The 23,096-nt window shown below is 37.4% G+C and overlaps 1 protein-coding gene across 5 annotated transcripts in view; it reads right to left on the bottom strand.

Annotated features, from left to right (window-relative positions):
• The window catches only part of RPS6KC1 (ribosomal protein S6 kinase C1), a 156,000-nt gene that overhangs the window by 121,829 nt on the left and 11,075 nt on the right, over window positions 1–23,096 (bottom strand). For 3 of the 5 annotated variants that reach the window (XM_028530743.2, XM_028530745.2, XM_028530746.2), the window contains exons 2-4: window positions 18,680–18,715; window positions 12,438–12,558; window positions 4,143–4,258 (exon numbers count right to left, since the gene is read on the bottom strand). In XM_028530743.2, the coding sequence (XP_028386544.1) occupies window positions 4,143–4,258; window positions 12,438–12,558; window positions 18,680–18,715 (273 nt within the window). Of the gene's footprint in view, window positions 1–4,142; window positions 4,259–12,437; window positions 12,559–16,992; window positions 17,107–18,679; window positions 18,716–23,096 lie in introns of all 5 variants that reach the window. The other 2 variants (XM_028530747.2, XM_028530748.2) reach the window with 1 other exon arrangement.

Raw genomic sequence — 23,096 nt, 5'->3', positions numbered from 1 at the left:
ATATCAATGTTTCTCTTTCTCTCTCTCTCTTTCTCTCTACCTACCTACCTTTCTCTTTTGCTCTCCCTCCATTTGTCCCTCCCCCTTTCTTGTCTAAAAATCAGTAATTTTTTTAAATGAAGAGTTGAAACAAAAATGAAACATTTCCAAAGACTGAGAATCTCTTGCTAGCAAACCTGTCTAAAACATAAAAAAGGAAACAACAGGAAATCGAAGCTGAAAGAAAATGACAACTGTAGGTAATTCAAATCTACCTGAACAAAGAAAGAACACTAAAAAAGGTAATAATGAGGGAAATATAAAAGACTATATAGGTCCAAGGAAGGTCCTGTCTCGTTAATTATTTCATATCCTTTTAGGAATATGCTCTTGAAAAATGTGTTATCATTTTATGTACATGTATTTTAGATTTATATACATTGTTTAATGTTACATATCTTTTGTTCCCTAATGTTTTTTAATAAACACTGTTTTTCAGGTAAAAAAAGAGTATATAAATCTATGTTCTTGTTTTTTCTTCTCCTAACTTCTTAAAAAAACAGATCATAACACTGTATTGCTGTGTTTCCAATATGTTTAAAGCATACAGATGATAAAACACAATGGACAGGGAGTAAATAAAGCTTCATGGAGCAAACTTTCTTTATTTCACTGAAATTAAGTCAGTATTAATCTCAAGTAAATTGTCATAAATTAAAATGCATGTTTTACTCCCTAGAGCAACCAATAATAATTTAACTGAACAAACACAACTCATAAAAAAAAGCATTTAAATGATATAACAATCATTATCTATTTAATACAAAAGGTGGCACAAAAGAAAAACAAAAATAAAAGAGACAACAAAGAGCAAAATGGCAGGCAAATTCAAGCATATCAATAATTACTTTAAGTATGAAATGACTAAGTACTCCAATCAACAACAGCAATTTTCTGGCTGGATTAAAAAAATAAGATCAAACTGTAGAGTGCATGTGAGGGATACACTCTATTCAGTAATGCAAACAGACGGGAAGAGAAAGAACGAAAAAGAGATGCCATGCAAACAGGGGCTGGAAGAGATCTAGAGTGGCCACACTGAAACCACACGGAGGGAGGCTTTCATAAATACAACTAGAGGCCAAGAGAGACACTGCATAAGACTAAGCAATTCAACTCATCAGGAAGATATATCCATCATAAACATACATGGATGTGCCAACAGAACCCCAAAATAAAGAAAAAATTTACATAACTGCAAGAAGAAATAAGAAATTCAAAAATAACAATCAAAGATTTCCATACCTCACTGTTAGTAATTGAGAGAATCAGAAAATTAGCAAGGATATCAAAGACAAACCGCAAACAGTTGATATAACTACCAACTAACTCGAACTAACTGGCATTTATGTAAGTCCACCTGACAACAGAATACACGTATATACCTTTCGAGCACACATGGAACATTCCCCAGGACAGATCATACGCTAAGAAATAAATCAGGTCTCAATAAATTTAAAAGGTTTGAAATTACACAACATATGACCACAACCACAAAGAAAACAAAATTAGAAATCAACAATAGAATAAACTTTAGGAAATCCATGAACATTTGGAAAATAAAGAACATATTTCTAAATAACCAATGGATCAACAACAAAATAAAACACAAAAGAAATCAGAAAATATACTGAACTGAATAAAATGAAAACAAAACATAGAAATTTATAGGACTTGAGACTCCAGCAGTACTGAGGGATATTTATAGCTGTAAATGCTTACATTCAATAAGAAAAACCATCTCAAATCAATAACTTAAGTTTCTACTTTAAGGAATTAAAGAATTAGATAAAGAGCAGAGTAAATCACAGCAAGCAAAAGGAAGGAATTAAAGTTTAGAGTATAAATCAATGAAATGAAACAGAAATATAGAGAAAAATCAATAAAACCAAGTTGGTCCTTTGAAAAGATCAACAAAAATATCAAACTTTTAGCTACACTAAGAAAAAAATAGACAAGACACAAGTTACCAAAATCATGAATGAAAGACGGACATTACTACCATCCCTACAGAAATTAAAAGTATTATAAGGAAATACTATGAACAATTTTACGCCAGTAACTTTGAATTTCAATCAACAGATGAAACTCTTTGGCTACATACTGATAATCTTTGCAGCTGAGTGATGAGTAATGGAGCCTCATTACACTATTCCTTCTACTCTTGTATATGTTTTTAAAAATTCAAATCAAGTGGCTATATGGTTATTTGCATTGATACTTATGAGTGTTTCTACAAAGAAAAAAACTATGGTATTATAGCACACCCTGTGGTGTGGCTACTCAAAAACCTCCCCTCCACACGTTCCTCCACAATCAAAACTTAGAAAGCTGAAAGAGTCACCTGCCCAGACTTCTCTGAGCTCAAGGATTATCCTGTGACCCAGTTCTGGCCAAGGAAATATTAGGGCTACCTCTAGGTAGAGAGCTCGCTTCACTTTTCTTAAACTGTCCCATCTTTTCTTCCTCTTCTTTTGTTTCCCATTTCACAAAGCCTAAAAATAAGTGTCTTCCAGCAGCAGTAACAATCAGGAATTCCCAGATCCAGAGGAAAGATCATAAATACATACTTTTATTTAAATTGTACAAAGTCTACGATCTGACTTCTATGTCCCTAGACCAGCAATTTTCAGCCAGTGTGCTGCAAGAGGCACACTGATGTGCCGTAAGAATTTCTAAAACCAGCAATACCTGACTACTTAGCCAGGGGCACCGACCTCTTTTCCCTTACATAGTCATAAAAAAAAAAATGACAACAGACAACACAATAGCTGTCTGGTGTGAATGAATGAATCAAATTATACCTACACTTTTTGTCAGATCAGCAAAAAAAATTTTGGGGGGGTGTGCCACAGAATGTTAGTTTATGTGTGTCATGAGATGAAAAAGGTTGAAAATCACTGCCCTAGACTGATATTTTTTATCCCTTGGCATGTGTTAATTTGTATGTCTTGCCTTTCACAATTTCTATAAAGCAATATTCTTCTTGCTTAATAATGTTGCCTTTTTCTATAAGCATAAACTCCACATTAGTTACACTGCACCTAAAAACAGCAAAGAGTTCAGTATTGTATCATTCTGACTTGGCCTTTGATCCCAAAGATCTGCATTAGGTTACAAGCAAAGCCAAATTCATCATCTTGGCCTAGTCTACAGAGTAACAGAAAATTAAGCAATGAAGTCAATCAGCAGGAATCTCATTGTTACTGTAAAGTTTTCTATTTCTATTTCTATTGTGTACCTCATAAGTCTGTAGTAATATCTTTGAAAAGATCAGCTTTCTTTAGTAACTAAAATAGGTCATGTTAGGTCTACTAATATCAGGAAAATTAAGAACCCCACTATTCATATACCTTGTTGGCTATATGTTCTAAGAAATTACTTTTAGACAAATGAGTAGAATTTTAGTTAAAGAAGGAAAAGAACAATATAACACAATCTAGTTTTTTCTAGAAGGCTAAATACAATAGGAAAATTGTGATCATTAAAAACAATGATATCAACTGACAACCTGTACAAGGTTCAGTTCAAAATAAATTTTTAAATTATTATTAAAAATTACAAAGAACTCAGAATGAAGGCATTACATGTCAAGAAAGTTAATAAACAAATATTCAGTGATCTCTGGTAATATAATTTGTACTAACTTACCTCTCTACAATTGTGTGTAACTATTTTTGTTCTATCTTTGAATAAATTAGTATAATGACATAAAGTGTAAATAGACTTACAGTGGTTTCTATTCCCCCCAAAAAGTCTGCCACTAAAAGACATCTCAAAAAGTGAAGATAACTACTGGAGTTTCATGATTCTTAGAATTCTTTTTAATGTATCTCGATTATAATGAGAGTGAATCATATAATCTCTAAGCCCTCTGCATCCAATTTTTAAAATTTATGAATCAAAAATCTTACATATTTCTGCACTAAAAAGAGATATGCCATAGACATTGTAACCAAACTAATACTTATTCTAGTGAATAATGAAATTCAAAAGTAAATGACATTTCCTACTTTTTAAAAAAACCTGAAGCTTCTTTTACTACATAGTAGAAAACACGGGTATTTAATAAAATACGAAGTATTTCAGAAAGACCTCCAAACCTTGAAAAAGTCTGCAAGCTGTTTACTGTTGTACAGCGCGGGGATGTTGGCGGAGAACTGCAGCAGGTCCTCGGCGCACTGCCTCCTCTCTTCGATGACCGTCTCGTCAAACCGTCCTGGAACGAGACAAGAATCAGCACAAAGGCGGCTGAACACCTGCACACAACGACTTGTGGTCACAGGGCGGAAGGCAGCGGCAACCCACCACTGCCTCTCCGCGGTGCGTGTCACCAGCCTCCTGAGGTCAAACCTAGTCTCCCCGGCTGGAAGTGGCAGCATTCTCACCAGGAGAGGAAATAACGCTCCCGATCAAACAAGAGGCAGAGATTTTGACTCAAATAATCGGTGCCATCATCATCTACCGCCTGTCAACACAAGAGACTTACCGTTTAAGAAGCTGGCGCTCTGCAACTGAAGTTGAAAAGAGAGTTATAAAGAACTCGAATGGCTTTCTATAGTAATTTAATACTGTAATTACTGATAATTTTCCCCTTCACACTTTTTTATTTATGAAGGAATTGAAGAGAGGAAATTATGAGAACATCTGTATATCAATGGGGTCAAAAACCTCAGTTTGAAGCAAAAAAGCTCTTTACACTAAACTCCGTGCGTGACGCTGTCAGCGCACGTGAGAGCGCTTGTGAGAAAAAAGGGAACCACTCGGCCCCCCGGTGCGCTGCTGCACAAGGTGACAGAAAGACGGCTTTCATAGAACGTTTTAATAATACCTATAATTTGAATGCTGGTGAGGCATTTTCAAATATGACCATTTTTATTCCTCTCAAATCACAATCAGACTACCAGTTGGCGTTTGCCACACGCCATGTATCATACTGATGGCAATATAGGTTTTAAAAAATACAAATTTAACAGTACTGATGGCAATATGTTTTGTTTTTAAAAATACAAATTTAAGAGTAGCATCATAACATACTTAAACATTTTCAGCAGCTTTGCAAAATGTTCACAGAACACTAAGGCACAAAGAGATCCCTAGTTATATTACCCAGGGCAAGGGTGGAAACTGAACCATTAAATACTTCAGCTCAACATGTCTCATGCTTATGGGGAAATGTGTACTTCGTGGTAACTGAAAGGAATGGTTTTAGAGTTAGACCTGGATCCAAATACTAGCTTACCATTCACTAGCTACAAAATCTTAGGAGATCTTTTCCTACTTCAGAAAATGAAGAATATATATAAGGCTCTCAGTTCCAGGCACAGCACTTCAAAAATTAATCATAGTCCTGGCTGGCATAGCTCAGTGGATTGAGCGTGGGCTGCGAACCAAAGCGTCGCAGGTTCGATTCCCAGTCAGGGCACATGCCTGGGTTGCAGGCCACGGCCCCCAGCAACCGCACATTGATGTTTCTCTCTCTCTCTCTCTTTCCCTCCCTTCCCTCTCTAAAAACAAACAAACAAACAAACAAATAAATAAATAAATAATCATAGTGATGTTGGATCTTCAAGTACCAGCATCGTGTCCAGCATATAGAAGATGCTAATAAACATACATTGACTGCATGAGCAAACAATGAAAACTTAGAAAAACTCTCCTAACAAAAATAACTGTTTTAAGTGGAAGAGTCTCTCCTAGAAGAGAGTCGCTGTCACTAAGAAATCTTACCAGTGGGTCCACAAACAACTCCCAAGTCCTAATGCATGGGTGTCAGGGACAACAGTCCTACAAAATTCCATGCGTTATGTCCACAGGCACATTTTCAAGGAAAGGGTTTGTAACTTTTACCAGCATCCTCAAAGAGCCCCGGGCCCGGTACAGGTTAGCAGGTAAGTGGCAGTCAATCTGAGGATTCCTAACATCCATTATATCATTTTATTTTCTATGAAATCAGTTGCCAGTTGCTATCTCAACATCTGTTCTCACCTTCCTCCTTAGTCAAATAATCCCCAATTTCTACCTAGGTACATCACAGTCCAGGAAAAAAAACAGGCTATGATTTCCAGCTTGCCCTGCAGTTACATGTGGACATGGATTAAGTTCGGGCCAATAACATACAAACAAAAGTTATATTGCAGATTTCCAGAAATCTCTCTAAGAGACAGCCAATATATTCCTTCTCCCTCCTCCCTTTTCTTCTTTCTCCTTTTCCACTTTCAAGAAGGATTATGAAGTGGAAGGTAAAAAATGACAGAGCAACAAGGTAAGAGCTTAGGTTCCCGATTACTCTGGAGCTGCCACGCCTGAGGCTACCGCCAGATCTTATACCATGAAAATGAAACTGACGTCTATCTGGTTTTCAGTTTTGTCACAAGTAACCAAACCTGCTATAATCCATTATGCTATATGTGCTTTCATATTAGTTACCAGTTCATATGCAACAATGCAATTAAACTCAATTATCCCAAGGGAAAAAAGCACATCTAAAATGACACTGTTCATTTACCTATCAATTAATTATATTATTTGGAAACCAAAACCCCAACCCATAGAGCAAATCCTCAGCCTGAAAACAATCTAAATTATTCAATCTTGGGGAAAATCCACTGACCAAAACAGTTAAAATGATAGCTAAATGTTCATCATCCCTCTTTCCTAAATAAGAAATTAAATATACATTGGTGCTTATAATTATTGTCCAGAATACTTATCATTTAAACAAAAAGGTAAATTCCAGTGAACACCTAAAAATCTTAGAACGGAAACCCAGAAAATACACACATTATATTATATTTAAATGCGTAACTGCTTACTGGAAAATTTTAAATGAAAAGCTTCCTAATATTTGAGGACACCCTTAAAAATCTCATTTACTAGAGAAAACAAATACATAAAAATTTGGGAGCTTTAATCCAAGCGTGATCAATGACTCACCCCACCTCCCCGTTAAGCTAGACAAGAATGACAAGGCAAAGAGGGTATCAACTCCTACACAGAAAACATATGCAGACACATGTCTCTGTTGTCCTTCTATGGATCCACGCATTTCCGCTCCAGTAAACCTGGACAGGCGGAGATGAATGAGAACATTCCTCAGAGTGGGGCACAACTGAAAATAAAGGCTCGGGCATTAAAAGGTTCAATTACACTGTGCCCTGTCATCAAAACAAATATTGATGAAAGAACGTGCTCCCTTCTTTGGTGGCAGACGACACTCTAGTAGCTGTTCTCTAGCAGTTAATCCCTCAGGGCAGCCACAATGAGAAATCATAAACAGGTGCTTTGAATTTCCATTCACATGGTCAATGTTTATTTTCCTGTGAGCACACTGGAAAAACAATATAAAATGTATAATAGAATATGCAAAACAAATCTTTCCTGAGAAAGCTGTGTTATTATGTATTACATTATTTGTGTGTATATGTTACTAATAAGCTACTCCACTACTCCCAATCACTTGATAATACTTCATTAAAAGCTGGGACAGGTAAATTAAAACATTCTAACAAAACTGGTAAATCACTAGACATAAAGTCTCTTTGATTTATAAGCTGCCTTTGAGATCTTCTTTTTGTTGTTGTTGTGTTTTTATTACATATAACAACTCCTAGAAAACAGAGCTTACAATTATTCTGAATGCCAATGACAAAGATCAAAAACTGGTTACACAGAACTAAAAGCTATCCTTAACCAGTAAGAAACTAGCCAGAGAAGCTTGATGCTGATTCTTAACTGCATCAAAAATTCATTCACAGAGGAAAAGGGAAAACAGAGAGGCCCAAGTTCTCCGGTGTGAACTCCCTGTAGCCATCAGCACCAAGAACACACTCCCTGGTTAAACAAGTCGGATCTATATTACTCCTTGCACCTGGGGACACTGTATACCACTGGGAACTCGGGGGCATTTTACTAAGAAGGTGTAGAGAGGACTCACAGGGTTTGGGCTTGTGTCGGGGCCTCCGGGAAAGGTTCAAAGGAGTGACGCTCTGCCCTGGTTTAGATGCTGTCAGGAAGGGAGTCGGGGGTAATTCCATGATTTTATGAATTCCACCTAATTCTATGATTTAATAAATCTTACTCTGAGGCAAGAAAAATGAAGACACACCAAGGCTGCGACTTAAAAAGAAGTTGTGTCAGTCATGGCAGCCAGGATGAAAACATGCGTGATCACTTTTGTGACTTGAGCAAAGGCCATGCATGCTTTTGTCTGGGTTCAGACACGATCACAGTGATCTTGTCCGTGCCTTCATCCAAGGACACTCAGTGGCCTTGTCTAGTGGTCGTGTGCTGTGAACGGTTTAGGCTCAACAGGAGGACAACACCGCCCAGTGCGAATGCCAGGTCAACTCTAGGTAATGCCAAGGTCCAGGCCGTGCCGGCCAGTTCTTTCGCAGCTGTCAGAAGCTGCTTTCTCTTTCTCACAGGAAGTCATAGTGTGAAGAGAGAGATGACTGACAACAAAAAAAATTATCTCATCATGAGACAGCAATCAGACTGAGACTGTGAAACCTACAAAACAACTCTAACACTCATTTACAATGTCAATGACATGGAAAGAAACAAATGCACAAGGAATACTCTAACTTAAAGAAACAAACATAGAGGCATGATCCTGGATACAAAAGAAATCTAAAAGGGACATTTTTAGGACAGCTGGGGAAATCTGAATGTGGACTGTATATTTGATAACATTATTGTATCGATGTCAAATTTCTTGAGTGTGATCTGGTATTGTGGATACAGGCAAAATACGGGAAGTAGGGGTAAAATGCCACAACATCTGCAACTTACTCTCAAATGTTTCAGGAAAATAGTAAGATACACACATGGACATTACAGACAAACGTGGAAAATTGTTAACAATCAGTGAACTTGGGCAAAAGGTATGTAAGTGTTCATTATACTATTCTTTTGGTTTTTCCTGTAAATTTAAAAATTTTGCAAGTTAAAACAGCTGAAGGAAAATGAGTTAGTTGCTACATTGGTAAGAAGGAGAAACGGAAGGGGAAACAACTCAGTCTAAAGGAAAGTCAGGAGACTTCCTAGAAGAGGAGTCATCTCAAAGTCTGAAAGGCTAACCAAACCCTCACGGCGGAGCGGTGCGACGGTCAAGAAAGAGATCCGAGAGCGAAAGTGGTCAGAGGAACGGTGGACTGAGCAACAGATGACACAGCTAACGATGGCTGATGTGTGCCGAGCACAGAACTAACACACGCCAAAGGCACAGTCCTCAGGAAGGAAGGTATTATCCCTATGCTACCGGTAACAAAAAAAGTCTCAGGTGTCAATTTGTATCAGGTCACGGGACTCGTAAATAGTGGGTAAAAGATTTGGGCCTAAACCTCTCTGATTCCAAAAGGCGCAGTCTTTTCACTGTAATGCTGGAACAGTTACTGCATGTCTGTGGGTTCTGCAAACAATTGGGTTGGCCAAAAAGTCCATATGGCTTTTTCCGCACAATAAAAGACACATTTTTCATTTTCACCAATAATTTTATTGATTTGGATATTTTGAGTATGTTGGCTATCTCCCGCATGGTAGAACACTGAATGTCCTCAATTAATGTCTTGATTTGATCGCTATCAACTTCAACTGGCCCACCCAACTGTGGAGCATCATCCAGCAAGAAACCTCCAGCATGAAACTTCAAAAACCATTTTTGACATGTTCAATCAGTCACAGTGCCTTCTCCATACACTGCACAAATCTTTTATGTTTCAGTTACATTTTTCCCTTTCTTGAAATAAGAAGGCATAATATACTGAAAATGTTGCATATTTTTGTCCATCTTTGAAATTAAAATGGCTACACAAAAATGCACCAATTTTGACTTTTTTAAATGCAAGCTGAAATACAATCTAACAAAATTGTTTAAAATAACGTTAAAGGCAACTAAGCACTACTAGAGCCATCTTACAAAAAAAAACAAATGAACTTTTTGGCCAACCCACTAAAATAGGACTGTTTTTTGCTGCTGAGGCTCACAAACTAAAAATGTGAGAGTAGCTAAAAAGATAAATGATTAACCAAGAATCCCCTCCACACAACCACAGCTGCTGCCTGCAGGGTTCACTGCGGTTATCAAGTATTACAAATGGCCTGTACCATTTATTGAGAGTGATAAATTGCTTACTTACTAAGATTAATAAGAAACTTTCACTCTATAATATGTAAGAATGAGGAGAAAAGTTGAAGAGAATCCATCAGCAACAGACAATAATAGCTAAGAACCAATCTGGAAGCCACTCCCTTTCACTCAGTGACAAGCTTATTGTCTTAAAAGCCAGGCTGTGCACCCGAGAGATGCAAATTAAAACCACAATGAGATACCACCTCACTCCTGTCAGAATGGCTGTCACATAAATCAACAAACAGCCAGTGCTGGCAAGGATGTGGAAAAAAGGGGACCCTAGTGCACTTTTGGTGGGAATGCAGCCTGGGACGGTCACTGTGGGAAACAGTATGGAGTTTTCTCAGAAAATTAAAAATAGAACTGCCTTTTGACCCAATAATTTCACTTCTGAGAATATATCCTAAGAATCCCAAAACACCAATTCAAGAGAATATATGCACCCCTGTGTTCATGGCAGCGCTATTCACAATAGCCAAGTGCTGGAAACAGCCCAAGTGCCCATCAGTAGATGAGTGGATAAAAAAGCTGTGGTACATTTACCAATGAAATACTACACAGCAGTAAAAAAGAAAGAATTCTTACCTTTTTCGACAGCATGGATGGAACTGGAGATTATTATACTAAGTAAAATAAGCCAGTCAGTAAAAGACAAATATCACACGACCTCACTCATAAGTGGAATGTAATGAACAAAATAAAGTAACGAGCAAAACAGAACCAGAGGCATGGAAACATGGAGCAGACTGACAGCTGTAAGAGGGGAGGGGAAGGTGGTGACTGGTTGGAAGAAGGCGAAGGAACTAGTCAAACAACACATGCGTGACCCACGGGCATGAGCGATGGTGGGGACTGACTGTGGGAAAGGGGGGCAGGCTGGGTGAAGAGGGGCAAAAGGGGAAAAACTGGGACAACTGTAATAACATAAACAATAAAATATTTAAAAATAAGTAAATAAATAGATAGATACCAGGCTGCATATTTTCAACATTAAATTTAAAGATGGGTGTGCAAAGTTAAATTCTAAAGTCCAGAGTGTTTAAGGTAAAAAGCAAAAACAGCCCTCCTCCCACGGCCCAGAGGTTTTACACTTTACACAAACGTGTGCAGGTAACATCTGCACACAAACACGTATGTGCACTTAAACACAGAAGGGGTCTCACTAAACTCACTGCTTTGCAACATTTGTTTTCTATACCTTAAAAATACGCCTTGGGCCCATTTCCATACCAATATATATGAAATAGCTGAAGAATTCTATGAATTGGCTAAATTACGGCACACCCATACAATCACATACTAAGAAAATTCAGTTTATTTTCAGTATTCTTCTACTGAAATGCTGCAAGGAATACCCATGTGTATGTACATACGTGTGTGTACAGATCTGTGCACGTGCGCTTCTGTGTTCTCAAAACATAAGCCACAGGCTGCTGAGGGTCCCCCAATGGACTTCTAAGAGACCAACAAGGTCAGACCATTTCATGGCAATAACACAGCCACTGCATTACCCACCACACCGACACCTGCACTGAAGATCATCTACAACCAGCGGCAGGGAAACTGCTGGCCTCCCAGCAGGAGCCACGGCAACGGCACCAAACTGCACTCACTAGTAATCAGCATATTCCCACTGCCACTCACTCGTGTTAACATTGTTTAAAATGCCAGTTTCACTTAAAAATGTCCTCGATGAAGCAGAAAATTTATTAACTTTATTTAATCTCAGCCCTGGAGGCCATTTCTTTTTTAAAGCCTGTAGGGAAAAAAATAAACTATAACTATTCAGATGTGGATAGCTGTCTATCCAAGTTGGCCTATTCAGTCTTGCTATCCAAGTCTGAATAGTTATAATTAGGTGTTTAAAAAATTTCCTTTAGAAATCTGTGATATCAACAATTTTTGATATTATATAATAAATGGGTCAACATTTGCAAGACAGATATTAAAAATAAAAAAATTAAGATCTAGAAGACTAATTCAACATCATCTTTTCTTATGTTCTCACATGTTGTTTTATCTGATTGGTTGGCGCTGTTGTTGCTGTGTTGCTATTGGACAGAGGATAAGTGCATTCTGAGTTAGCAAAACTGCACCTAGAACATGAAAAACCACTGCACGTGCTTGCTGCTTGCTGCACAACACGAATTACTGTAGTACGTAAAGGGGCTTCTGACTTCCTGGGACACAACTTCAGGGTTTGGCATATACACATAGTTTGCTAATCGTCACGCTTTAAAATCAGAAATTAAATATAGTCACTTACCAAACACGATTCCTTTTGCAAATGGAGGAAACAATTCTGAATGTCGGAATAAGTTTTTGTGAATTTGCCATAGTTCTTTGTGTAGTTTCTTAAAGTCGCTGTATCTCTTCCATATGATTATCTGGGAGAAAAAAATTAAATGTGTATCTCATAGAGAAACTATTTAGGTCCAGATATCTAATCATAATCATTTCATTAAAGTGCTCAAAATGACCAAGCAAAAGCAAACAAGTATACGTTCTAACCAATGTGATTAACTATGTAAGTAAGATTCATGAACATTTACTTTAAAAGTATAAAAGAGCAACTTTTCCTGTCTTGATTTTTAAATTTCATTGTGAACAAGCACTGTTTCCTTCATACTGGAAAAGTATTAAAAAATATCCAACAAAGAAGGTCTGTCCTACCTAAAATGTCATTTAACCTCTTCAAAAGTCAATTACTATTGGCCATGGAAATGATCTAGGTGTCAAAATATATATTCTGTCTCAAAAACATCATATTTACAAACACAAAATATTTCATGTAGACAATTTTATATACAAAGTACCTATTCAGCATTTGCCTAAAAGGATAGACAAAGTGCATAACACAGGAGAAACAATAGCTATGTAGAAAGTAATTAACATGAGCTTTTTTATTTCATAAATCTCAATTCAAAATAGTAAGATTCTGGGAGAAGGTGACTCCTGATCAGAATACCATTAAAACTAGTACATTTCACAAACAACAAGCATCTGGATTATACAACATGTAAAATAGACAGGGCTGCACATTTGGCTTTGTTACAGTTTTGCTTTTTCAGTTAACATCTCAGCTGATACATTCCATATTCCCCAGCAGTGTGGGGGGTAACTGGAGTTTACAGTTCTGACTAAAAATAACCCTGCTTACCGACTCCTCTGCCCCTCACTCCTATTAGCTGCACATCACATTACCCAGAAGATACACTAGCCAATTGTGCAACTGAATAAAACCCACATTTTCATTTAGATTGCAACTGTATTACATGTAATAGTACCACTTTATATACGGTACATTGTAGTCAAATAAATGTTTACATAGACTTAAAAAACAATCAGTTCCTTACTCACACTAGCCATACTGAAGTATTATACTTTACTAAGTATAATACTTAGAGAACATCTGTATCATTGAATACTCACAAATCAGAATACAACAGCAGTTTAAATGGTCTCACATTTATTAATGAACTAACCTACTACTGAAGGGAAAAAAATCAAGAGAAAAATCACTTTCCAATAATTTCCAATTAAAATGCCAAACTGCTCAGACAGCTCTAGGAAAAGGATGTGAACATTACCTGGGTATCACTGACTCACCCCTCAGTCACCACAACGAGGAAAACTGAGTTTTAAATTCTGTCACCTCATGTACTGGGGCCTTTGCTAAAAAACCTACCTACCTCACTTCTGACAAACTCAGGATTAGAGTGCAATGCTAAAAAGCAAAGTTTTAAGACTCTTGTCAAAAATTTACTCTTTGGGTATATGAAATTCATCACTGAGCTTGGTCAGACTATCAAAAATTCTACCATGATTAACAAGTTTCTTGTTTCTAACACAGGGATAACCCTAGGGCACTAGTCAGAGGTAACATGAATTAACTTAAGTAACCTGCTCTCCTGATGCTTCCCTTTATTCATTCACTCAACAACAAAAACAGTCACCCAAACAAGTACTTTCCCGGCCCCACTTTGTGCTGGGCACTGTGCTGGCCCAAAGGAGGAAGGACTGAGAAACACGATCCCTGCCCTCAAGGAGCTCCCGTCCAGTTAGGACGAACAAGCCAACACAGTAAGCGCATCACTCACAAGACAGCAGCTTTATAGAAAGGATTATCTTAGGTGAACAACCTAAAGGGAAGCAGTGATTAGACCGACAAAAATGAAGAAAGAAGGGGTTGTGGATGAAGTTCTTCAAAGGAGAGCGATGTCAAATACAACTAGAATTTTGGTTTTGCAATGAGATGAAGAGTGATGCTCCTCCTTAAGATGAAAAGCCAAGGGAGAAGCTGTTTTGAGATAAGGGCAAAGTTCAATTTTAGATACATTTGATTTAGGTGCTCGTGAGGCACCTAATTGGAAATATCCCATAGGGTAGATGGGTTTGGAGTTCAAGAGCAAGAAGGAAGTGGGATGTATTAATTCAGAGAGTCAGTAGAGCAGTGGCAATCACTCGGGAGAGGTATCTCAGCATCTGGGATGAGGTGAGGAGTCTAACAACAGAATGATGGGGAACCCTAACACTGAGGGACCAACCAGAAGTAAAGAAGAGAAACCAAGTGCAAAGTGTTTAAGAAACCTGACTGTGACATGAGAGAGGGCACGTAGATGGAAGAAGAAATTTTATTTTAAAATGAAAGTGAATGAGACAAATGCTGAGGACAAAGAACCAACAATTCCAGCAAAAGACACAGCAAGAACTGAGAGCTAAACCAAAGCTTGAAAAGCAACGTTCTCAGATAGTAAAATTACATGGATTTCAATTTTCATATTTTGGGCTTCTCAGTTTTTAACTTTGATGGATCAACATAATTATGCCACACACAAAAAAACATTCAAATTATGGTAGTACCACACTGCCAAGGGCTCAAGGAGGAAATGGGTAATGGGCTTATAAAAACAACCTTAAATAAGGTGATGGCATCCTTAAAGCCATAATAAACTAGACATGAGAGCTACTCCAAAGACTGCATTGCTCATGGAGACAAATCTGCAGGTAAAATGTGTAGTCTAGTTAGGATCACTGTGAAATAAAGGCAGAGTGATTTCAGGGGCAAAAGTTAACAGTTTCATCACAATAAAGACAAAATAATGATCAAAATGCCATGGCATATAAACCGACAGGTTGTCAGAGCAAGAATAAGAACCATACCCCCAAGGTGAGAATCTGCATTTCTTCACCAAGTCCTAATTTATTCACTCACATACTCCTTATTCTCAACGCTGGAGCCTTAGAACTTCAGTACCTAAGAGCAAATAAAAGCCCTCAAGAACTGTGGGAAACCAAACCATCACAAAATGGCCCCATTCACTGACGGCTTTTCTTCTTACACCTTCCACTTTGGACATTTCTAAAAATCTTCGAAATGGGAAAGTGAACAGAAGCACACTTCCATTCCTTCAACAAGTCTTAATGTTACAATTGGACTACATACAGTCCCAAAAGATACATGCAAAAACTATTTTCTCTAACAATCTAATATTCTTTTATTGTAAAAAATACCATGTAACAGCTATTGTTCTATTGAACCAATTCTGCAGAAATTTCTTATTCATTAAAGTTATGAGTAAAATTCCTCAATTAAATATTAATTTAATGACAACGATATATAGACTACAAGTTTAATAAAAGCTTAATTTTTATTAAAAACATCCCCTTAAATATTTTTACATAAAAAATTTTAAGATAACTTCATTTATTGATACCAAAAACCTTTAGATCTCTTGTATTTTACAAAACCATTCAATCCAATGAACTTTGTCCTTTTTACTCTCCTGCAGTAGTTACAACTTGCTGGATCACCTACCATACTATTTGCTTATGGGTTTCCTTCCCTTTGACACATTTCTGACACCAGTAAAACTTACTAGCTATAGAGAAACGGAGCTACATATGGGTTACTTCTTTTAAAGGGTGGGGAAAGGGAGGGCACATTTCCCTCTCTCTCTTTGCTCACTAGAGTATCCACGCGCTGGAGGATCTTCTGAAGGAGAGGCCACAGGGACTGCTGCTGTCCCCCCTCCCATGCACCCAGGCTGCTCTGATAACTAAAATTCAGAGGAAATGTTTAACAGATAAGCGAGGGAGGGGGAATCTATCCTGAACAATTTTAAATTATGTATGCCATGTTAGTATTTAAGCATTCTTAGGAAGAAAACACTACACATGCCAAGGTATGTACGCATGCACGTATGTATGTGTATATGTATAAACAAACAGCCAACTGGCTCTGGTTTTAGAAGGACAGCATATTATTAGCCCTATCTTTGGTTAAATGCACTATGCATCCACGAATCCTCAGCAGCCCTGCGAAGCCTACATTCTAGAGCAGTAACTAAATGAGTAAGCTAATGAAGACAGAAAGTACAAGGAAGGGGAATGGAAACACACCCTGAAGGTGAACTCCTCCCCTCCTAGATGAGAATTCCAATGTTTAAATGAAACACGGTAAACCAGAAGTATCATTATGCCCTGGCTGATGTGGCTCAGTCGGCTGAAGCGTCATCCTGTAAACCAAAAGATCGTGGGTTCCATTCCTGCTCAGGGGACTTGCCTGGGTTGTGGGTTCAGTCTCACCGATCAATGTTTCTCTCTCCCACTGAGTTTCTCTCCCTCTCTCTCTCTCTGCCCCCCACTTCCCCTCTCTAAAATCAATGAGCATGTCCTCAGGTGAGGATAAAAATAAAGTATGTTATACTTTCCAGATTACTCTATATTTTAAGAAGCCAGCTACATAGAAAACATGTTCTGATTTTTGTATAGCATTTCTAACAAAGGACCATGCAATCATCTGACTAAAGGACACTTACAAGTTTTCTGATGAATGGTTCACCAACAGTTGTTATTATAAAAGAGTTTTCCCCAAAAAAGGATTAAGGAAATGGCAGAGAGTATGTTCATGATAGGCTGGCTCAGGATTCTCCCTGGAAAAGGGGAACATCAAGCTGCAAACTACAGCACAGCAACCAGACACAACCCATCCATAAGAAACACACCCCATTTTCAACTTCAACAGAGCTGTACATTTTCAAAAAGCAGAAAACCTTGGTATTAACTATTAGCTTAACATTCGAAAGAACTCTACATCCTAAAGCACAGGTCACACCAATCGCATGACACTTAAGTAGAGAGCATTTCAATCCGTGGTGCCAGTCACTTTCACGGCCACTTTCGAAGGACAGATAGATTGATGTACACTCTTTTCTTCCACAGTAACAATATCACAATATTCTCTTCATGGCTATTAGGGGCAGGGGGTGTAAGGTATCTCAAAACCCTACGGAAAGTACTAAGAAATCTTTTTTAAAATGTGTCTTTTACTGAACTATTTTTAACCATAGGGGGAAAAACAAACATATTAGATATAGTAAGAAATGGTAATGTATAAAAGTCCATATACACGCCTAACCTGATCTTCCATACTCAAACAAACCACTACCAAACCATCAACTTAAATGTATGAGTATGAATCAAGCCATAGTTTTTTCAGTAAGTAGTGGAGCTTGTGGCAAAATAAAAAGCACATATCCCACCTAAAGACATTAAAATTAAATTTAAAAAAAAAAACACTGTTGCAGAATCAAGACTGCCAACTTACAGTGTCTGTTTCTTTAGTAGGAAAAAAAATGCCCAATATACAGTATGTCCTAATCTTAGTAAAAATAAGGCTGGGTGAGCACTTCATAAGGTATATAAATGGCTCATCAATATGTTGTGCACCTGCAACTAATATAATACTGCATGTCCATTGTAATTGGAAAATAAATTAATTTTAAAGAAGAAAATGAGTGAGTACTAATATACAAGTAAATCAAAAAGTGTTCAAAGAAATAAGCTCCTCAGACACGGTTCCTAACAGTATGGAAGCACAAAGTAATTACAGAGAACCACAGTTTTAAGCAAAAATATAACAAAATATCATTTTTGAGTGTGGGAAAGAATCTGCAAAAGAGCTTACCAAGTACAAAATTTAAAAAGAAACGTATACACCCAAAGCAGTTCTCCAAGATATCAACATGTTAATTCAATGAAAAAAGGAAGTACACAGAAACCCATAATTTTATAGTTAAAATCTTTAAAATTAATACTAGTTACCAAATACTTTTCACTTTTTTATTAAACAGGCATCATGATTTTGAAATACGTAAATAAGGGCTCTTAACTAATCTTGAAATCTTATGAATGCTACCTATCAGAAAAATTATCACATTATTAAACAGCATTGTAATTCCTGAAAATCTTATTTATATAATTTAACACCTACTAAAATCTAACACATATTTAGTAGGTCTGAATAATTCCTCAAATTCTTATTTCTATAATTTAAATCCTACTAAAACTTAAAATGTACTCAGTAGGTCTGAAATAGGGCACTTCTGCTACTGTTTTGTGAGCTGAAGACAATCACCACATAAATATACAAATATAAAGACTGACAAAAAATTCAATTTCTTCAATAAAAAATAAAATAAAATTTTTATATGAATAGCATGTTACCTCCTGGACATCCTCTGGATTTCTTCGTGAAACAACCTGAAACAAAACACATACGGAAATATCTAGTCATTATCAAAATTTAAGATTTCACATTTGTGTAATTACTTTCAACACTATTTTTATTAAAAATGCAATTTGCATAAAGGAAAAGAAAATACCATATTATATCACTTACATGGAACTCAACTATATAATTTCACTGTCTAAAACATATACTAAAAAGTTAAGCAAAAAGGCAGCTGAAATAAAGTCCACATGCTCAAGTGCACATATGACATTCACAAGAGGATACCTCGGGCCTTCACCTTCACTTGACCTTATTCTACCGAATTTGCCTGACCCCTTTCCCAGCCTCCATAAAATCAGCAGCATAAAAATCAGCTGCATCTGGACCAAGTATAGAGGGGACTGAGTGCTCTGTATTATTTTTTTCTTTGTTGATGTTATTGTTTCCTCAGCTCTTTTATTTACTTTTATTTAATCTCTATTGTATTTTTCCCGTTATCATTTAGCCCCCTTATGCTCCCCTTCCCCAGCAATCACCACACTGTTGTCCATGAGTCCTTTTTCCTTCTTGCTCAATCCCTCCACCCCCTAACTCTCCCACCCCAGGTCTGATTCCTGTGTCACCACACTAGAAAAGCAACCACTCGCCAGATACCTTACCAAGCTCAACCACTCGGCACCCCACTGTAAGGGGTTACTCAGTAGTCCCACCTGTGTAATTTCATTTAAACAAGTTAAGGCTGTGACCTCTGAAATGGAAACTGAAAACCCACAAGGACTAGGATAACGTGAATTGAGCCCAAGTGTCCATTAGTAACAACTCTTCCAACTATGTAAATCTCTTCGGCAGAACTGCAAAACTGATGAAAAATAAGAATAGCAATCAGAAATCTGAGGAAAGAATAAGATCATACTAAAAATGAACAAAACTGAAGCCTCAGATTATCTCAACAATATCAATTCTAACACAAAATTACTTAAATTCACCCTAATAGAGATTGCTAATATTTAGTAATTTTGTTGAATTTCAATGTTTTGTCATAAAATTCAGGCAACAAATTCCACAAAAATTGGAATTCAAAGCAGTGACATCTTTCATTGAAACTTCATAAATTTCCATCGCAAGCATTAACTACCAATGGCTCAGTAAGTACGGTATCTATTATACATATATATAACTTGAGAAGTCTCAAGATGTATATACATAGAGAGAGAATTCTAATGTCAAGTCATCTTGAAAATTATTACCTAAAAGCTGTGCTTCACAAACCATGCCACATGGAACACCAGTATTCTTTAAAATCGGTGATCTCAAAGGGTTAATGATGAACTCAGGTAAACAAAGTTTTCCTTTGTTTAAAAAAGAAACACATAATATACATTATTATGCCTCGAAAATCTCCAAAAGGAAGGTATATAGTATTTCCCAAGGTCATCTATCCATTCAACTCATTTTCATCATGTTGTTTATTTATTATTTTATTTACTTAGTGCAACACCTACTAAAATTCGGAGCACAGCTGAGCAATGCTACCGCAATGCTTGCAGTCCATCTGCCCCTGTTAACACCAAAAGCAAATCCGAAATCTAGGGAAACAAGTAAGGTACCTGTCTCTTACTGTGCTGAGACAGTAAATCCTTTCCTGCACTCACTGGTCACAGCAGTGCTGCCTGGGAGGCTGGGGCCGCCAAGGCCCAAGAGCACACGGGAACACACTAACCATACTGGTCGGCAACAGCGGGACTGGAGCTCACAATTCTGATTCCAAACAGAGCGCTCTTTCCAGGGCGTAATGAAACCGGCCCTCCTAGACTAAAATTCCAAGTATGGGAGAGTCATTCCTAACGTCTGTCAGGTAAGTCAATTTTGTCTTTACAAAGAAGTGTACATCAACCAAAATATAGAAGTTGAAGAAGCACTTTTGCAAACAGAAAGAATTAAGAAGAAAGAAATTTGAATACTATCCTGGCACTAGCCATGAACTGCCTTTTTACCTGAAGCTCAGTAATCAACCAAAACAACAACCAAAAAACACAATGTTTACAGGAGCCTTCTTGCCTATCCTGAAAACAAAAAACAAAGACCAGACATTGTAGCATGGGGCCTAGCTCAGGCCCAGAATAGTCAACAGATCCTACGTTATTAGGTCCTCTAAATCCTTTGCAGTGTGCTAACTCATATTATCTACTTAACAACTATTACTAAGTTTCCTTAAAAGTCGAGTCAAAAACTCTCTTCTACCTAATTACCATTATGGTAATTTGAAATCACCCTCTCAACTCTGATATATTCTAAAGAACTTTCTTCATAAGATCAAGAAATAGCTACTGGAAAACAAAACTATAAAAAGTAGTCAAATCTAAGTATTATATTTCCTGCCAAAAAAATTACAAAATAAGTCCATTTAGAAATGAGTAGTTAAATATACATTTTAAGAAGGTACTTTTATGAGCAATTTATTATTTCAAGTCTCTGACGACTATTGCATTTAGTGTTAAGCTGCTACTTTAAGGTAATAAAAGAGCTAAAGATAAAGTGTGTTACAAAAGTAACATACTTTTTAACAAATTAGGTGTCAAGACACAAATAAACAAACATGAAAAAAGAAAAGAGGGGCATGCCCACTCTTCATTTCTCAAAGACACGCCTCTTCACATGTAGGGCAGGTATAATAGGATATGCAAAAATGTGAGGCTGCACTGTAGCGAACATTTCCCATGTGGTGATTAGGCAAACTCGGTGACACATTTATTGATACAATACATGCAAAACTGACTTTCAGACCTTTGACTTTCATGAAATCCATATACTTTCATATAAACATAGCAACACCTTTAAACTGCATTTCATACACACACAAAAAGAATTCTGGCCAGAAGGATCGGTACCTCAAAGCGCTCACCTCACAGGCAAACATCCCATTACCAAACTCAACCTCCCTCCCACCCCATCACCTGCATCTCAGCTCCCCTCTCTCTCTTCTCCCTACAGAGCTGCAGGTGTCACTGGCTGGCAAGAATACTTGGGCTGGTTATCATCCGCCAGCCAGGTAGTCTGATCCCAAGAGACGGCACCTGCACAAACCCTAATTAGACATTCTATACTTTCAGTTCTCTGGAGAGGAAGAACTCCCACATCAGATAAGTCAATGGGACAAATTTTAGACACTTTCTAACAAGTTTTTATGAAAATAATACACAGGAAGTATGAAATTGCAGCTTTCTACATTATTAAAATCCCAAAATCTCATGAGAGAACAAAGAAACTAACAGCAAGTTACCTCTAGATACATAATAAATGTTTGCTGAGTTGTTTTCTCACTTCAAATTTTACCAATTAGTAAAGCGCCACTCTAAGGTAAACTATTTTCCAACCAAAGTTCAAGGAAATCGAAATCCTTAAGGTTAAAAAAAGTTTATAGTTTAACATAAAAACTTAATATTTGGGCATATAGGTTGTCAGTAAACACGATGTAAACAAAAACTTTTTAAACTCACTAAAATTTTTGGTATATGAGATAATGTTCTACTAAGCAATATTAAGAGTCAAAAACAAAAAAGGGCAGATAAAAAGAATTTGGAAAAAAGTTAAATGTGAGAGCTATTATTTTTCAAAGATTTTAAGCATAAATACATTTTAAAACAAACTAATCTCCCTCCCTACCCCCATAATTACTCTATTTGCTAAAATACCTCCAGATTACACCAAAACCAAGAATTTCTTCAAGAAATCTTTTTGGAGCCACTGTTTAAACAAATGAACACTAATATTCTCACAGCTTTAATACTGGGCATTTGTAATAATGTAAGAGGTTAAGGGTTTAAAATTTAGTGAGTTCTTTTATCCCTCTAAGTGACTTGAGAGACCCAAGATGGCAGAATAAGTGGGAGCTACACTAACCTCCTCCCAGGCCCAACCTCAAACTGCAACTGCACTGCAGAGAAATCATCCTGTACAACCAAGTGAACACCAGCTGGAGAGAAGCCTTATAACCAAGCACAGACCGGAGAAACCACTTCACCAGCACAAGTCTGATAGGGAGTGCAGAGGAGGTACAAGAGGGCTGGCTGGGCTCCCACGGGTGGCAGCTGAAGTCCCGGAGGGATATTTCAGCAGCCGGGGTTCCCGGACAGACACATGTGGGGCCTAAATCGGAGGCTGAGCTCCCCAGCCTACAGCACCAGAGCCAGAAAGGAACCCAAATAACACAAAAGTGTGAAAAACAGCAGGGTTTCTGTCTACCAGGGAAAGAGGGCTGGAAATGCAGACAGCCTCCTAGAGAGTGAACACACAAAATTTCATTTGCAGCCACTTACCCCGGGCTCGGCAGAAAGAGGGCAGAGTGGACTCGAGATGCTTGAGGAAAGTCTGGGGGAGGTGGCTCTGAAGGGAGAACCGAAGGAACAGTCG

The sequence above is a fragment of the Phyllostomus discolor genome, chromosome 14, assembly GCF_004126475.2.
Source record: "Phyllostomus discolor isolate MPI-MPIP mPhyDis1 chromosome 14, mPhyDis1.pri.v3, whole genome shotgun sequence".
NCBI classification, from domain to species: Eukaryota; Metazoa; Chordata; class Mammalia; order Chiroptera; family Phyllostomidae; genus Phyllostomus; species Phyllostomus discolor.
The sequence above is the reverse complement of the archived record's forward strand: the minus strand, read 5'-3'. Positions and strand labels throughout refer to the sequence as shown.